Source organism: Delphinapterus leucas, chromosome 2 (genome assembly GCF_059928025.1).
Source record: "Delphinapterus leucas isolate spDelLeu-1000000601 "Yukka" chromosome 2, BTC_Dleu_Yukka2, whole genome shotgun sequence".
NCBI lineage: Eukaryota > Metazoa > Chordata > Mammalia > Artiodactyla > Monodontidae > Delphinapterus > Delphinapterus leucas.
In genome coordinates this window covers 65,640,381-65,655,085 of record NC_143130.1, presented here as the reverse complement: position 1 = coordinate 65,655,085, position 14,705 = coordinate 65,640,381, and the positions used below count along the sequence as shown (strand labels likewise).

Here is a 14,705-nt window from a genome sequence, read left to right as displayed (position 1 = left end):
ATGAAATTTTAGAAAAGAAACATAAGAAAATCAGGATCAAGGCCTAGGCAAAGAGTTTTTAGATTTTACACCAAAAGCACAATCTATAAAAGGAAAAATTGAAACTGGATTTCATCAAAATTAAAACGTTTTGCTCTTGAAAGACCCTGTTAAGAGGATGAAAAGATAAGCTACAGAGTGGAGAAGATATTTGCAAACCACATCTCTAACAAAGGAATATTATCTAAAATGTGTAAAGATATCTCAAAACTCAGTATTAAAAAAAAGCATATAATTTACCTAGAACATGGGCAGAAGGTATGGGTAGGTGGTTCACCAAAGAAGATGTACAGATGGCACATAAGTACAAGAAAAGTTGTTTAACATCATTAGCCATTAAGGAACTGCAAATTAAGACCACAAGATATCACTACATACCTATCAGAATACCTAAAATTTTTTTAAAGTGACAATACCAAATGCTGTCAAATATGTGGAGAAACGGGATCACTCTGACATTGCTGGTAGGAATGTGAAATGGTACAGCCACTCTGAAAAACTGTTTGGCAGTTTCTGAAAAAATATGTTGCAACTGCCATATGACCTAACATTTTACATTCTTGGGCATTTATCCCATATAAATGAACTTATGTTCACACAGAAACCTATACATGTATGTATATAGCAGCTTTATTCATAATAGCCCCAAACTAGAAACAACCCAGATGTCCTTCATTGAGTGAATGGTTAAACAAACGATGTCTATCCATACTATGGAATTACTCTTAAGCAATAAAAGGAATGATAATTGCAACAATCTGGATGAATCTCCAGAGAATTATACTGAGTGAAAAAAAGCCAATCCCCAGAGGTTACATATTGTAACCTTTACGTAACATTCTTCTTGAAATGACAAAATTATTGAAATGGAGAACAGATTAGTGATTGCCAGGGGTTAATGAGGGAGGTGGTAGAGGGAGGGAAGTGGGTGTGGCTGTATATAAAAGGGCAATATGAGGGATCCTTGTGGTGGTGGAAATGTCAGTCTCCTGGTTGTAGTTTTACTAGATATTACTGTTGAGGGAAACTAGGTAAAGGGTACATGAGATCTCTTTGTATTATTTCTTAGTACTGCATGTGAATCTACAGTTCAAAATAAAAAGTTTAAAGAAAAAAAAAAATGAGAGCATGTAAGATTAGCTTTCACCTACCCTTCCTTTCCTGCTGTTTTAGAGGAAGAGGTTGTGTAAGAAGTCCTTTTGTGCTCTCGATATTATTGTTTTCCATTCTCTCCAGCGAAATGTCTATTTCTAATTTCCTGGCAAGTTCTTTTGGTATACCATTTTGTAGAATTACCATGTTTTATGTCTGCCTTTCCCACTCAGTTGCATGACAGTACTGATCTTGTTTTTGTTCACTGCAGTATCCCAGCTGCTACCTGACATATATAGGCACACCAATAAAGAATTGTTAAATGAATGATAAATCCCTCTCCTTAACTTTATCATCCAGCTTCTTAAGAGTGGTCATTACTTTATGCCTTCTCTTTACCCCTCTTGTTACTGCCATAATTCATCCTCTTTAATTCTGAACCATTACACTAACTTTACAACTTCTAATCTTTTCCCCACTCCTCACTCCTCTTGTTTCCTCACTAAATCTGATCTTGTTATTGATCTGCTCAAAAGCCTTTCCCTTTTGCTAAAGAAATGTCTCCTTAGCACAGCGGTCCCCAACCTTTTTGGCACCAGGGGACTGGTTTCGTGGAGAAAAATTTTTCCACGGACCAGGGAGGGCGGGGTGGGGGGATGGTTCAGGGGTAATGCAAGCAAAGGAGGGGATGGTTCAGGGGGTAATGCCAGCGATGGGAAGCGGCAGATGAAGCTTCGCTTGCTCACCCGCCCCTCATCTCCTGCTGTGCGGCCCGGTTCCTAACAGGCGGCGGACTGGTACCGGTCCCGGTCCCGGTCTGCGGCCCGGGGTTGGGGACCCCTGCCTTAGCACACCAAGCTCTCCTCAACTGACCCCTGGCTACTCAGAGACACACATATACATACACTCCTGTGTCCAGCAACACTCAGTTTGGGTCCGTTGACCATGAATGCTTTTTCACTCATTGTTTCTGTTGCCTGCATTTTTGAATTTTAGAGCTTTAAAAGCTTGATTGCCATTTTACTATAAGCCACCATATGTTAGGTGAACAAGTTAAGTGAATTCTGATAAGCTAGTGGACGTTCTTCCTCCCAGCCTTCTTTTAAGGAAAGTAAAATAAGCTCCATTAAGAAAGATTGACTTCTCCTGTACTTGTACTCAGTTATGGCAAACATGAGGCATAGCAGTATCAGGAATATTTTTTAGTGTAAGTATTAGATATAAATTGCTGTACCTCATTTTCAAAAGTACCATACCAGCTAGTGTTTCAGATTGTGTTCCTCTCAGCTGGGTATCATATGTGTGTAGTGCTGGTTTCCCTTTTGTGAACCTTGTTTTCCATTTATGAAACTTAGTTGTGATTTTGTCCAAGAGTAATATATAGGATATTAATTTTTGTAAATTTATTTTGTGAGGCACCCAAACCCTGTCTTATCTCTGTTTCTTTTATCCCAGTCATTCTTGCTTTCTTCCATTATATGTTGTCTTGCTTCTCTATCACTTAAAGTTGTAATTTGAGGGTATAATTAAGATAGTTCACATTGGAAGACCACTTGATAAAGTTTAGTCTTGATCTTGCAGGGTATTTCTTAGAGAAGTCACCAAATATGATTCTGGTTTTCCTTTCTTTGTCCAGAAACTTAATCTTGCCTATCAGATTTAGAAAGACTACCCAAACCCACAGTGTACTGAAACTTAGGCCAAGATAGCACTTTACTTACAATGAGAATTATTAAGTGTGGCACAGACTGAATAGTCGCCGTTTCCTCTGACTTTTTTCCCTGTCAAGAATTCCATATGGGGCTTCCCTGGTGGTGCAGTGGTTGAGAGTCCGCCTGCTGATGCAGGGGACACGGGTTCGTGCCCTGGTCCGGGAAGATCCCACATGCCGCGGAGCAGCTAGGCCCGTGAGCCATGGCCACTGAGCCTGCGCGTCTGGAGCCTGTGCTCCTCAACGGGAGAGGCCCGCGTACCGAAAAAAAAAAAAAAAAAAAGAATTCCATATGAAAAGCCAAATTGTAATCAAAACTTTTTTGTTGAGCATAGTTACAGACAGGAAATATAACAGTATTAAGATTTGAGAGAGAAATCTGCCTATGAAAGTCAGATGTAGAACCTCAAAGTAAAAATAAAATTGTAATTCTCTAAAATCTCCAAATTTAACTAAACTTATTCACTTTATAAAAATTTCATCTGAATGTTGGTTTGTGATTTCTTCCTTGATGTTATAGGATCATTTGGCTTCCTTTTTAAATATTCTGTTTGAGGGAGAGAAAAAGGGAAGGAGGGAGTGGGGAGAGGAAATGAGATTTTCTTCTGGTAGTTATTTTCCTTTCCAAGGATAACTTCAAATAATATATAATACATATCAGTGTTACATATAGCAAAATTCCTTTATAAAAATACTTTACCTGTACAAAAATTAAAAATATATATTTTCCTTAAATAGACTTAAGACATTCTGTAGAGCTGGGTTAGTAATGATCAGCATCCTTGTTGATGATGGCGTGATGGTGGCTGGTTCATGACTAGCTACCACACCCGGGAAGCTGCTCTCTGGCAACTGTTCTCTCTCCCTTCCCTTCCTCTTTTCCTCCCTTTCCTAGCCAAGCCACTGTCGGAAACTTTCAGTAGGCACTGTGACCCCATGACTTACTGTTTCTGATCTGACATTTGCCCTCTCTGTTAGTCATTTGAGTATGGCATAGGTGTGGTGGTGTGACTCTCAGATTGATACCAGACTTGAAAATTACGTAATTTGCAAAAAAAAAAAACTGGGCAGAGTAAAGAAGCAGAGATGGATTGTGGGGAGTGGAATTGGTCACAAAAATGGTATCCCTTTGGGAATAATTAAAGTGTCGGAGATAATTCATTGTAACATTTTGATTTGTATTTGTGATATTTATGCATATGAAATTTGAGCAAAGCAAATTGGAGTAAATTAAATTCTGATATTTTATGTTGGTCTCAGTCCATCTATAGCTGTATGAATAATACTGTCTAAGTGTTTTATCTGTTTTATGTGGAATGTTTTTCAGGTGTTATTTTCCTGGTTCTGAAATGTATCAATATGTTTTAATGCAGCTCTGAAAGATTGGTATTGCTGGCAGGTGGTAGTCTGGAGATCAGTGACGTCACCGAGGATGATGCTGGCACTTATTTTTGTATAGCTGATAATGGAAATGAGACAATTGAAGCTCAAGCAGAGCTTACAGTACAAGGTATGCAAATATTTCCTTTATAAATTTTAAAAATCCTGTGTACTTTATGGGTTTGTAATTGTTAAAAGTTAATGTGGAAGAGGCAATACACCATAATAGTTAAAAGTAAATGGGCTACTTGAGTTCAAATGCTGGGTCTTATACTTCCTAGCTATATAACTATAGGAAATTTACTTCTCTGAGCTTCATTTTTCTCATCTGTAAAGTGGAGATTTAATAAGAGTACTTACTTCATTGGAGTTGTTTTCAGGACTAGAAGAGTAATGCTTGTAAAACTCCCAGAATAGTGACTAGAATATGGTAAAAGCTCAAAGTTAGTTATTGTTGTTATTATCTGTAGTGTGGGGTAGGGAAGGGTGTGATCTATGGCATCTGGAAGGTTCAGTTCACTTTTATTTTCTCAAAAATGCTTTCTCTTTCTCTGACCCAGAACCACATATCCTAAGCATTGGTGTTCCCTCCTTTAGGGTGAATAGATCACCTAGGAAGGAGCGCAGTGTGGCTCTCAACATAACAACCTGTTTGATTTGATGATTTCTTTCTTTTCAACTAATGCTGACCATCGCAGCATCTCCCTTATAGGTTCTCTGATTTGGAAGTCAAAGAAAATGACCATGGCATGTACACATAATCTCCCCATCTCCCTTGTTTTTCCTCCATATGGAAGTGTACCCTCAGAGGAACATTTGCTCTCTCTCCTATGAATTGTCTGCAAATCTGTCTTTGTTTCAAATAAAAATCTTTAAGATCTTCTCTGTTACTTTTAGGGAAATCCAACACTGCTTGGATATGTAGAGGTATATATTAACTTACGATATTCATTATCAAGTTGTCTCAAAGTGTATTGTATTTGATAGAATACTTCCTGATACATGGTTTGGGGTGATCTCATATTTTATATGAAGGTTTCTTTCTCTTGGTACATTTTGTGGGTTTCAGAGTGGAAAGTAGTCACATTCCTACTCTGGTAGGAATTGGGGAGCACATTGGGGTTCTGTGCTGGCAGAGGCATAGAATGTTTATATTCTGTATTGCTATTTGTGGGTGGATTCATAATCTCTGCAAATCAAAAGAGCAGGCCTTAGAGCTCATATAACTGTTACCTCACTTGAGCTCAACCATTGCTCTGGCTAGATAGTAAGTAGGATTAGACCAGTGGTAGAATGACTGATTTCTTTACCTCTATGTAATTGGAACTGGACAAGTAAAATATTAGTGAACTTCCATGCCTCCCTTGGTGGATGTTTTCTCTTTTTGTTTTTTTCGTTAGTCAGGTTCTTGGCTTGATACTCTCTCCATTTTTCTACCTGTGCCTCAGTTTCCTCCAAAGTAAAGTACCTTGTTATTAGCCTCAAATGGGAGGCGTAGTATCTGCCATATGTATTAGTTACATTTGTCCATGCAATTAATTTCTGCTCTTTGTTTTTATTCATTGTATGGAATCTAATTAAGACTCTGTCTGTTAGCTTAATTAACTGCAGTTTTTAGTTACAGGATAACACATACATCTGGTACTTTGTATCCTGTTCCATCTTATCATCTGTGCCTTAAGAAAATGCCCTTTAAGTGAATACATTCTAGAAAGCTGAGAAAAGAATAAGAGTGAAGAAACCCAGATATTAAAATTAAATAACCTTCTCCAATCAAAACAGCATGGCATTGGCCCAAGAATAGACTAGACAATAGAAAGGAATAAAATCTAGCTGATACAAGTAATTATGGAACTTTAAAATATTATCAAAGTAGTACTTCAATTCAGAGGGGAAAAGTGTTTTATTTATTAAAGGGTATTGGTACAAAAGACTTTTAAGTGGAAGGAAATAAAGTTGGATCTCTACTTCATTTCAAAGGTCTAAATGTGAAAAGGTGAAGAATATATGGGATAGCGTGTGTATTATCTCTGATGGGAGAGACTATCTTAGGAAAAAGAGAAATGGCATGTCAAGCAAAAACCAACAAATTCTGACAACATACACATTTTTTTAAAAGTTATAGAAAAACCCTGTGCAGATGATATATTGGGAGAAAATATTTGCAACACATAACTGAGAAAGGGTCAGAATCATTAAAATAAAGAGACCTTTCAGAAAGAGATTTTTTAAAAAGAAATAACCTAAAGAAAGCTGATAAAGACTGCCAACAGGCAATTCACAGGAGTTTATTAGCTATTTGCATTTCTTCATCAGTAGATAGTCAATTTTACTAGCAGTCAGAAAAATACAAATTTAAAAGATACCATTTTCCCCACCATCATATTGGCAAAAATTTAAAAGATTTTGACCTTCAGAGAATGTGGTGTGGTGCTCAGTACTGAAAAGTATTACTGATACCATCTCATCAGTACAGAACAGAGCAAAAACATCACCTCCTTGGTACTAGATATTGTATTCTACAATACAATTTAAGGTTGAACTAGCTTTTTTGATAACCTTATTTTAGGGGGCAACCAAATTCATTCACTTACCAAGTCTTATCAATAGTCCACCAACTCTTTCTTTTCCTCCCCAACCTCAATTGGGGAGAATGTCTAAGGTTCTATGTTAGGTCCTTCCATTTTTGCCTACTATTGAAATAGCAGCCTATCTGCTAACTTCTCTGTATCTAACATAGTTTCATATTGGCTTGAGGCTAATAGTTGTACATATGTGTTTTAGAGTGCCTGCCGTGATTTTGATTTTCATTAGATGACTGGGGAACTCTGGTGCTTAAAAATATCTCAAGGTCAAAAATCTTAGTGAGCAGACCAATAGAAGAGTTTTGGTTGTTTTTTTATTTCACCCAGAAGTTTACACCGAATGCTTTATAAGTCTATGGTGATGAAAAGTTAGAAAAAATAGCTAAAAGGTGTTTTCAAAGGTATGAAGCTAGAGATGGCATAAGATCTCTATCCATGAAAGAATTACTCTCTAAACTAGATGCCCCAGGTAGCTTTTTTGGTGGTAAGATGTTCTATTAAATATTAACTTTTCATTCATCTGCTTGCCTGAAATCTTTGAACTGGGTTGGGAGTGGTTGAAATTGAGCAAGACTTCTACACCTTTGATGAAGAAAGTAGTTTCTAGGCTGGTTTCCATTTTCTGTCAATCTAATTCTAGCTGTTGACTCCCTCACCCAAAATCAACTCCGAAGAAACTAGAGGAGTGAGAGGGAATCCTGGGGAGACTCAGGTGCCATGAACCTGTATGTGTTTATGGATGAGTGAAAGAAAGATGGTTTGTGGGGGTGGTGGCTGCAGCCTGGGACGAAGGACTGCCAGCGGTAACAGTGAGGAAGTAGATTGGAAGGAGTCTGTTAAATTTTATCTTCCTCGCTGGTGTTGCCTTGAGACTATCTTTTCACAGCAGAAATGAACAGGAATGGCCCAGGCTTCCATGTCCATTCAAAAGGTCTACTGGGGCTCTGATGGCATTAATGAAACTGGTATGGCCTGACTGCCCTTAGGGGATCACTTTTCTACTTTTTCCCCCACACTGCCTCCAAACTCCCAGATTGGTAGGTTTTAACCTAGGAAGACTCTGAGGCCGGTGCTATTTCTACCTAAGAATTTAAATATGAAACCTTGACCAGAGGAGTTACCTGTGGAATGCCCAGCAAATTGGAATAAAAAACAGTAGTTCTGAGGTCCTTAGGGCTCTTTGCTCCAGGGCTCATCCTCCTGCAGTTAGGGCCTGGTGACCATACATGTTCTCAGATAGAGTGGCTGGTACACCAGAAGAACATTAGCTTATAGCCAAACTACTCCCCTGAATTGTACAGCTGCTCTCAGAGAAAGACAACCAAGTGAATAACATATACCATCTGATGGAGAATTAGTGGAAAAATTGACCAAGAATTTAAAATAAGCATGATAAATACATTTAAAGAGATAAGAAGGATATTAGCAATATAATGCAAGAACTAGAAAATGTGAAAACAGAACCAAGTAGAAATATTAGGTATGAAAAATGTAGTGAGGATAAAGAACACGGTAGACTGAGTAATAGTCTAAGATATACAGCTGATGAACAAACTCCTGAGTTGGAAGATTACATTGAGAAACTCTCTAAGAACATAGCATTAAATGAGAGAATGCATAGAATAAAAGCCAAGGGGTGTGAAAGTTAGATGTAGAAGGGCTTGTATCCAGATAAATAGGAATCCTAGAGGAGATCTGAAATAAAAAGAGAGAAAGAAATATTTGAAGAAATAATTAAGATAAATGTCTCAGAATTAAAGATTAATGGAAGACCTAAGATTGAGAGGGCTTTTAATGACTGCTAAATACTGGAGAGGAGAAAACACTCACCATTAGACTCATTTACAGTGGCTGATAACATCAAAGTCAAAAAGAGCTTCTAAAAGCTCCCAGTGACAAAGAGCAGATCACCTATAAAGGGACAAGAATTAGACTGCACCTAGTGTTGATTTTGAGAGATGTGATTTCAAGAGGACAGTGGAGTAATTTTTTAAAGGTTTAAAGGAAAAGAACATTGAATCCACATAGCATTTATATATACCCAAAATGTGAGGCATAGTAAAAATTCTCATCATACAAGACCTAGGAAGGTTTGCTACACAAAAATATACACTGAAAGCACTTTTGGAATGAATACTCAAATAATAAGAGACACATTCAGGAAAGGCTGTAAGAGATATGGGAGTTTTAAAATGTAGCCCCCAAATTCTTTGAAGTCCTCCTAGTGAGTGCTGGAGTTTATTATACCCCTTGTCCTTGAATCTGAGTGGGCTTAGAGCTATTTGAATCAATAGAGATATCACATGACTTCTGAGACTTATAAAAAGCCATGTGGAGTCCTCTTGGTTCTCTTGAAGTTAGTGCTTTCCAGACACTTCCTCTTGGGATCTCCATCTCAGAACCTAGCTACCATGCTGTGTGAAGCCCAGACCACGAGGAAAGCCTACATTGTAGGTGCTCTAATAGACAGCTCCACCTGAGACCAACTTTCAGGTCATCTAACCAAGGAACCAGACTTGTGAATGAAAAAGTCTTCAGTTGACTTCAGCCCCCAGCTTTCTGTGTCACCCCCAGACATTCAAGCCTTCTTAGACATTGTGGAGCAGAGATAAGCCATCCCTGCTGTGCCCTGTCATAATTCCTGACCTACAGGATCTGTGAGCATAAGAAAATAATGGTTGTTTTATGCCAATAATGGTTGTTTTATGTTTTGGGGTTTGCTGTGCATCATTAGTAACTTGGGAACATTCATTATTGTTGTTTTTTAAAAAGGAGAGAATCAAAGTAAAGAAAAAGTATGTTAATGATAGCCCACGACTAAAATTTTTGACAATACCAAGTAGTGGGTGTAGACAACTGTATATGTGTTGTTAGGGGAAAGCTAGAAATACTAATTAATATCTGTATACCTATAGATATAAATATTAAGAAATAATATATGAGTTTGGAACTTAAGGGCAGTTACCACAGAATGAAATAGAATATACATATAACTTTTAAACAGCAGAAGAAAGGTTTATCCAACTGAAAGCACGAAAGGGGGAAAAATAAACATTGTATACTATAAAGACGAAGTATGAATAAAATGTAGAAATAACTCCCAATATAATGGTAATTATAATAATGTAAATGGGTCAAACTCATCAATTAAAAGCAGATTGGATTACAAAAACACCCCAATATGTTGTTTACAAAGATACACATAAAACTAATAAGACAGTGAGATTTAAAATAAAAGGATGGAAAAGACATAATAGGCAAAACAAAAGAAAGTTGAGGTAACCATCTAAAAGACGAAAATAGCAGAAGGAACATTTATTCGTAAGAGGAATCATAGATCAAGAAGATATAACACGAAACATATAGTCAACAAATCACAGCAAGATCTTTTTTGATCAACCGCCTAGAGTAATGGAAATGAAAATACAAATAAACAAATGCGACGTAAATAAAGTTAGAAGCTTTTGCATAGCAAAGGAAACCATAAACCAAACTGAAAGACAGCCCTCAAAATGGGAGAAGATATTTGCAAACGAAGCAGCTGACAAGGGATTAATCTCCAAAATATACAGACAGCTCATGCACCTCAATATCAAAAGAACAAACAACCTAATCCAAAAACGGACAGAAGACCTAAATAGACATTTCTCCAAAGAAGATATACAGATGGCCAACAAACACATGAAAGGATGCTCAATATCACTAATCATTAGAGAAATGCAAATCAAAACTACAATGAGGTATCACCTCACCCCAGTCAGAATGGCCATCATCAAAAAGTCTGCAAACAGTAAATGCTGGAGAGAGTGTGGAGAAAAGGGAACCCTCCTACACTGTTGGTGGGAATGTAAATTGGTACACCCACTATGGAGAACAGTATGGAGGTTCCTTAAAAAACTAAAAATAGAGCTACCATATGACCCAGAAATCCCACTCCTAGGCATATATCCAGAGAAAACCATAATTCAAAAGGATGCATGCACCCTGCTGTTCATTGCCGCACTATTTACAATAGTCAGGATATGGAAGCAACCTAAATGTCCATCAACAGAGGAATGGATAAAGAAGATATGTTACATATATATGCTGGAATATTACTCAGCCATAAAAAGGAATGAAATAGTGCCATTTGCAGAGACGTGGATGGATCTAGAGATTGTCATACAGAGTGAAGTAAAGTCAAAGAGAAAAATAAATATTGTATGTTATTGCTTATATGTGGAATCTAGAAAAGTGGTAGAGATGAACTTATTTGCAAAGCAGAAATAGAGTCAAGATGTATGGTAATTTACGATTACCAAGGGGGGAAGGGGGGCTGGGATGAATTGGGAGATTGGTAATGACATGTATACACTACTATGTATAAAATAGATAACTAATGACGACCTACTGTATAGCACAGGGAACTCTGCTCAGTGCTCTGTGGTGAACTAAATGGAAAGGAAATCTAAAAAACATGGGATATATGTATGACTGATTCACTTTGCTGTACAGCAAGAAACTAACACAACATTGTAAAGCAACTATATTCCAATAAAAAGTAATTAAGAATAAAACAAAGCTAAACAAAACAGTACAGTCAACATAAATATATATGCAGCCTCAAAATATATCAAACAAAAACTAAATAACAGCTGAGGGAAATAGATAAATCAACAATTGTTAGAGAGTTTACCATACTCCTCTCAGGAAATGACAGAAGAGACAGAAAAGTTTAGGTTGGCCAGAGTTACCTCTACTATTTAATAACATAGTTCTACCAGTACCATAAGGGAAGAAAAAGAAATAATGGTGTTGAAATTGGAAGAAGAGATAAGATTGTTCTGTTGACAGATGATTTGGTTGTCTACCTGAAATCACCTACAGAATCAGCAAACTAGTATATAATAGAAAATAACATTGGGCAGGTTTGCCATACAGGATAAATTTATCAAAATCAGGATTATTTCTCTATACCAGCAATAATCAATAGAAAATATTTAAAAAGAAAAAATATTTTAAAATAGATAAATTTTCAGTAGGAAAAGACTATAAAATATCTAGAACTATAACTTACCAAGAATATACAAGACCTTTGTCAAGAAAAATTTAAAACTCTAGTAGAGAACATAGATGATAAATAAATAGCAAAGTAGATATTTCATGCTCTTGGATGGGTTGATATAATATTTAAAATGTCATTCATCCTCCCAAGTTAATGTTTAAATTTGGCATATATGAATCAAGATTCTTAATGGATTTTTTGGTGAACCTGGAAGTTTTCTTCTAAAATGTACATAGAAGAATAAAGGTTTGTGAACTACTGGGTTTGCTATGGAGAGTAAAAAGAGTGGAGAGCTTACTCTACAAGATATTTAAACGTATTAAAAAGTCACAGTGCTTTTTTTTTTTTTTTAAAGAAAGTATTGTATTGTCACAAGAACTGAGAAATAGACCAGTGGAAGGAATGAGGAATGGGCTAATTGTTCAGTAAATGGTTTGGGGGGAAATGGCTTCCTAAAATGGAGAGAAAAAAAATTGAATTTCTGTGTTACAGTGACCATGCAAATGACTTCCATTTAGTTTAATAGTGACTGAAATTTGAAGGGTAAAACTGTAAAGTTAATAGAAGAAATTGTAGGAGAGTAACTTCGTCATCTAGGAGCAGGAAAAGATTACTTTAGGTAAAACTTTAGATGCAGAAATCATGACATAAAACATTGATGGCTTTGATCACGTCACAAATTGATGGTATTTTTCATGAAAGTTCAGGTGATGAAAGAAAAATGAGGAGCAAAGGAAAAGTTAAATATTTGGGTAAATCTAAGTGAATATTGAATATGTAAAATAATAATGTTATATGAGATTTAAAATACAGTACACAAACATATAAGTCAGGAGTAAGGATATGGAGTTAGTCTTCTAAGGTTCTTAAAATTTCCAGGAAGTGGTGAAAGTACTACTTTATATTAGAGATTAATAAGGCAGGGATGTGTACTGTAATCTCTGTGAGAAGCCTTGAAAGAATAATAGAAGAATCTATAACTAACAAGATAATAGAAGAAGAAAATAAAATTAAAAATTCTCCAAAAGGAGGTAAGAAAGGAAAGGAAAAGGAACATAGAATAAGATGGACTAATAGAAAGCAAATAGTGGGATGGTAGGTTTAAATACAAATATATCAGTAATTGTAAATGGACTAACTAATTAAAAGTCAGATTGGAAAGAAATTAAAATCTAACTATGTATTACTTGTATGAGAGACACACTAAATATAAGGATACAGAAAATTTGAAAATTACAAGGATGGAAAAAGGTAAACCATGCCTAAACTAACTGGAAAAAAGCTGTTGTAGATACCAAGCAAAAAAGCAAGATGCATTATTAGAGATAAAGTGGGACGTTTCATATTATTAAGAGTTAATATACCAGGAAAATAAAACCATTCTAAATATGTATTACCTCATAACATAATCTCAAAATGTGAAAGGCAGAAACTGATAGAACTACAAGGAGAGGTAGACGAGACAAACCCACAGTCCTAGTGATAAATTTTAACACACTTCAGTGGCTGATAGGATATGTAGCACAAGGCAAATAAGTATAAACAAAATAAAAACCACAAAGTTATATTACAAAACTGAACAACACAATTAACAAACTTGACCTTATTGACATTTGTAAAATATTGCACCAAACAAAATAACCTCTATGTTTTATAAGTGCCTGTGAACCGTTACTATTGGGTGGGCCAAAAGGTTCCTTCAGTTTTTTCTGGAAGATGACTCTAGTAGCACTTAGATGTCTTCAGCTTCATTTGAAACAATTTTGTTAGATTGTATGTGACAGTTGCCACATCAGCGTGCATTTAAAGCAAGACTTATCAAAATTGGTGAATTTTTGTAGAGCCATTTTAATATTGAAGATGGAAGAAAAAAGCAAAAATTTTGGCATATTACGCTTTATTATTTCAAGAAAGGTAAAAACGCAACTGAAACACAAGAGATGATTGTGCAGTGCATGGAGAAGGTGCTGTGACTGATCAAACGTGTCAAAAGTGGTTTGCCAAGTTTCATGCTGGAGATTTCTCGCTGGACAATGCTCCACGGTCGGGTAGACCAGTTTAAGTTGATAGTGATCAAATCAAAAGAATAACTGAGAACAATCAACGTTATACCACACGGGAAATAGCCAACATACTCAAAACATCCAAATCAAGTGTTGAAAATTATTTGCGCCAGTTTGGTTATGTGAATCGCTTTGATGATAGGGTTCCACATAAGTTGAGCGAAGAAAACCTTCTTGACCGTAATTCCCCATGCGATTCTCTACTTAAATATAATGAAAATGTTCCGTTTTTAAAACAAATTGTGACGAGTGATGAAAGTGGACACTGTACAACAGTGTGGAATGGAAGAGATCATGGGCAAGCGAAGTGAACCACCATCAATCACACTGAAGGCTGGTCTTCATCCAAAGAAGGTGATGTTGTGTATATGGTGGGATTGGAAGGGAGTCCTCTTATTATGAGCTCCTTCTGGAAAACCAAATGATTAATTCCAACAAGTACTGCTCCCAATTAGACCAACTGAAAGCAGCACTCGCTGAAAAGCATCCGGAATTAATCAACAGAAAACGCATAATCTTCCATCAAGATAACGCAGCAAGACTGCATGTTTCTTTGATGACCAAGCAGAAACTGTTACAGCTTAGCTGGGAAGTTCTGATTCATCCGTTGTATTCACCAGACATTGCACCTTCGGATTTCCATTTATTTTGGTCTTTACAATATTGTCTTTTTTTTAAAAAACATCTTTATTGGAGTATAATTGCTTTACATTGGTGTATTAGTTTCCACTTTATTACAAAGTGAATGATGGAAAAAATTTCAGTTCCCTGGAAGACTGTACAAGGTACCT

At 36.4% G+C, this 14,705-nt stretch overlaps 1 protein-coding gene across 17 annotated transcripts in view; it reads left to right on the top strand.

The window, feature by feature from the left end:
• NEO1 (neogenin 1) overlaps positions 1-14,705 on the top strand; it is a 240,638-nt gene that overhangs the window by 87,085 nt on the left and 138,848 nt on the right. For all 17 annotated transcript variants that reach the window (XM_089907038.1, XM_089907036.1, XM_089907025.1 and 14 more), the window contains one exon: positions 4,216-4,352. In XM_089907038.1, the coding sequence (XP_089763164.1) occupies positions 4,216-4,352 (137 nt within the window). The remainder of the gene's footprint in view (positions 1-4,215; positions 4,353-14,705) is intronic.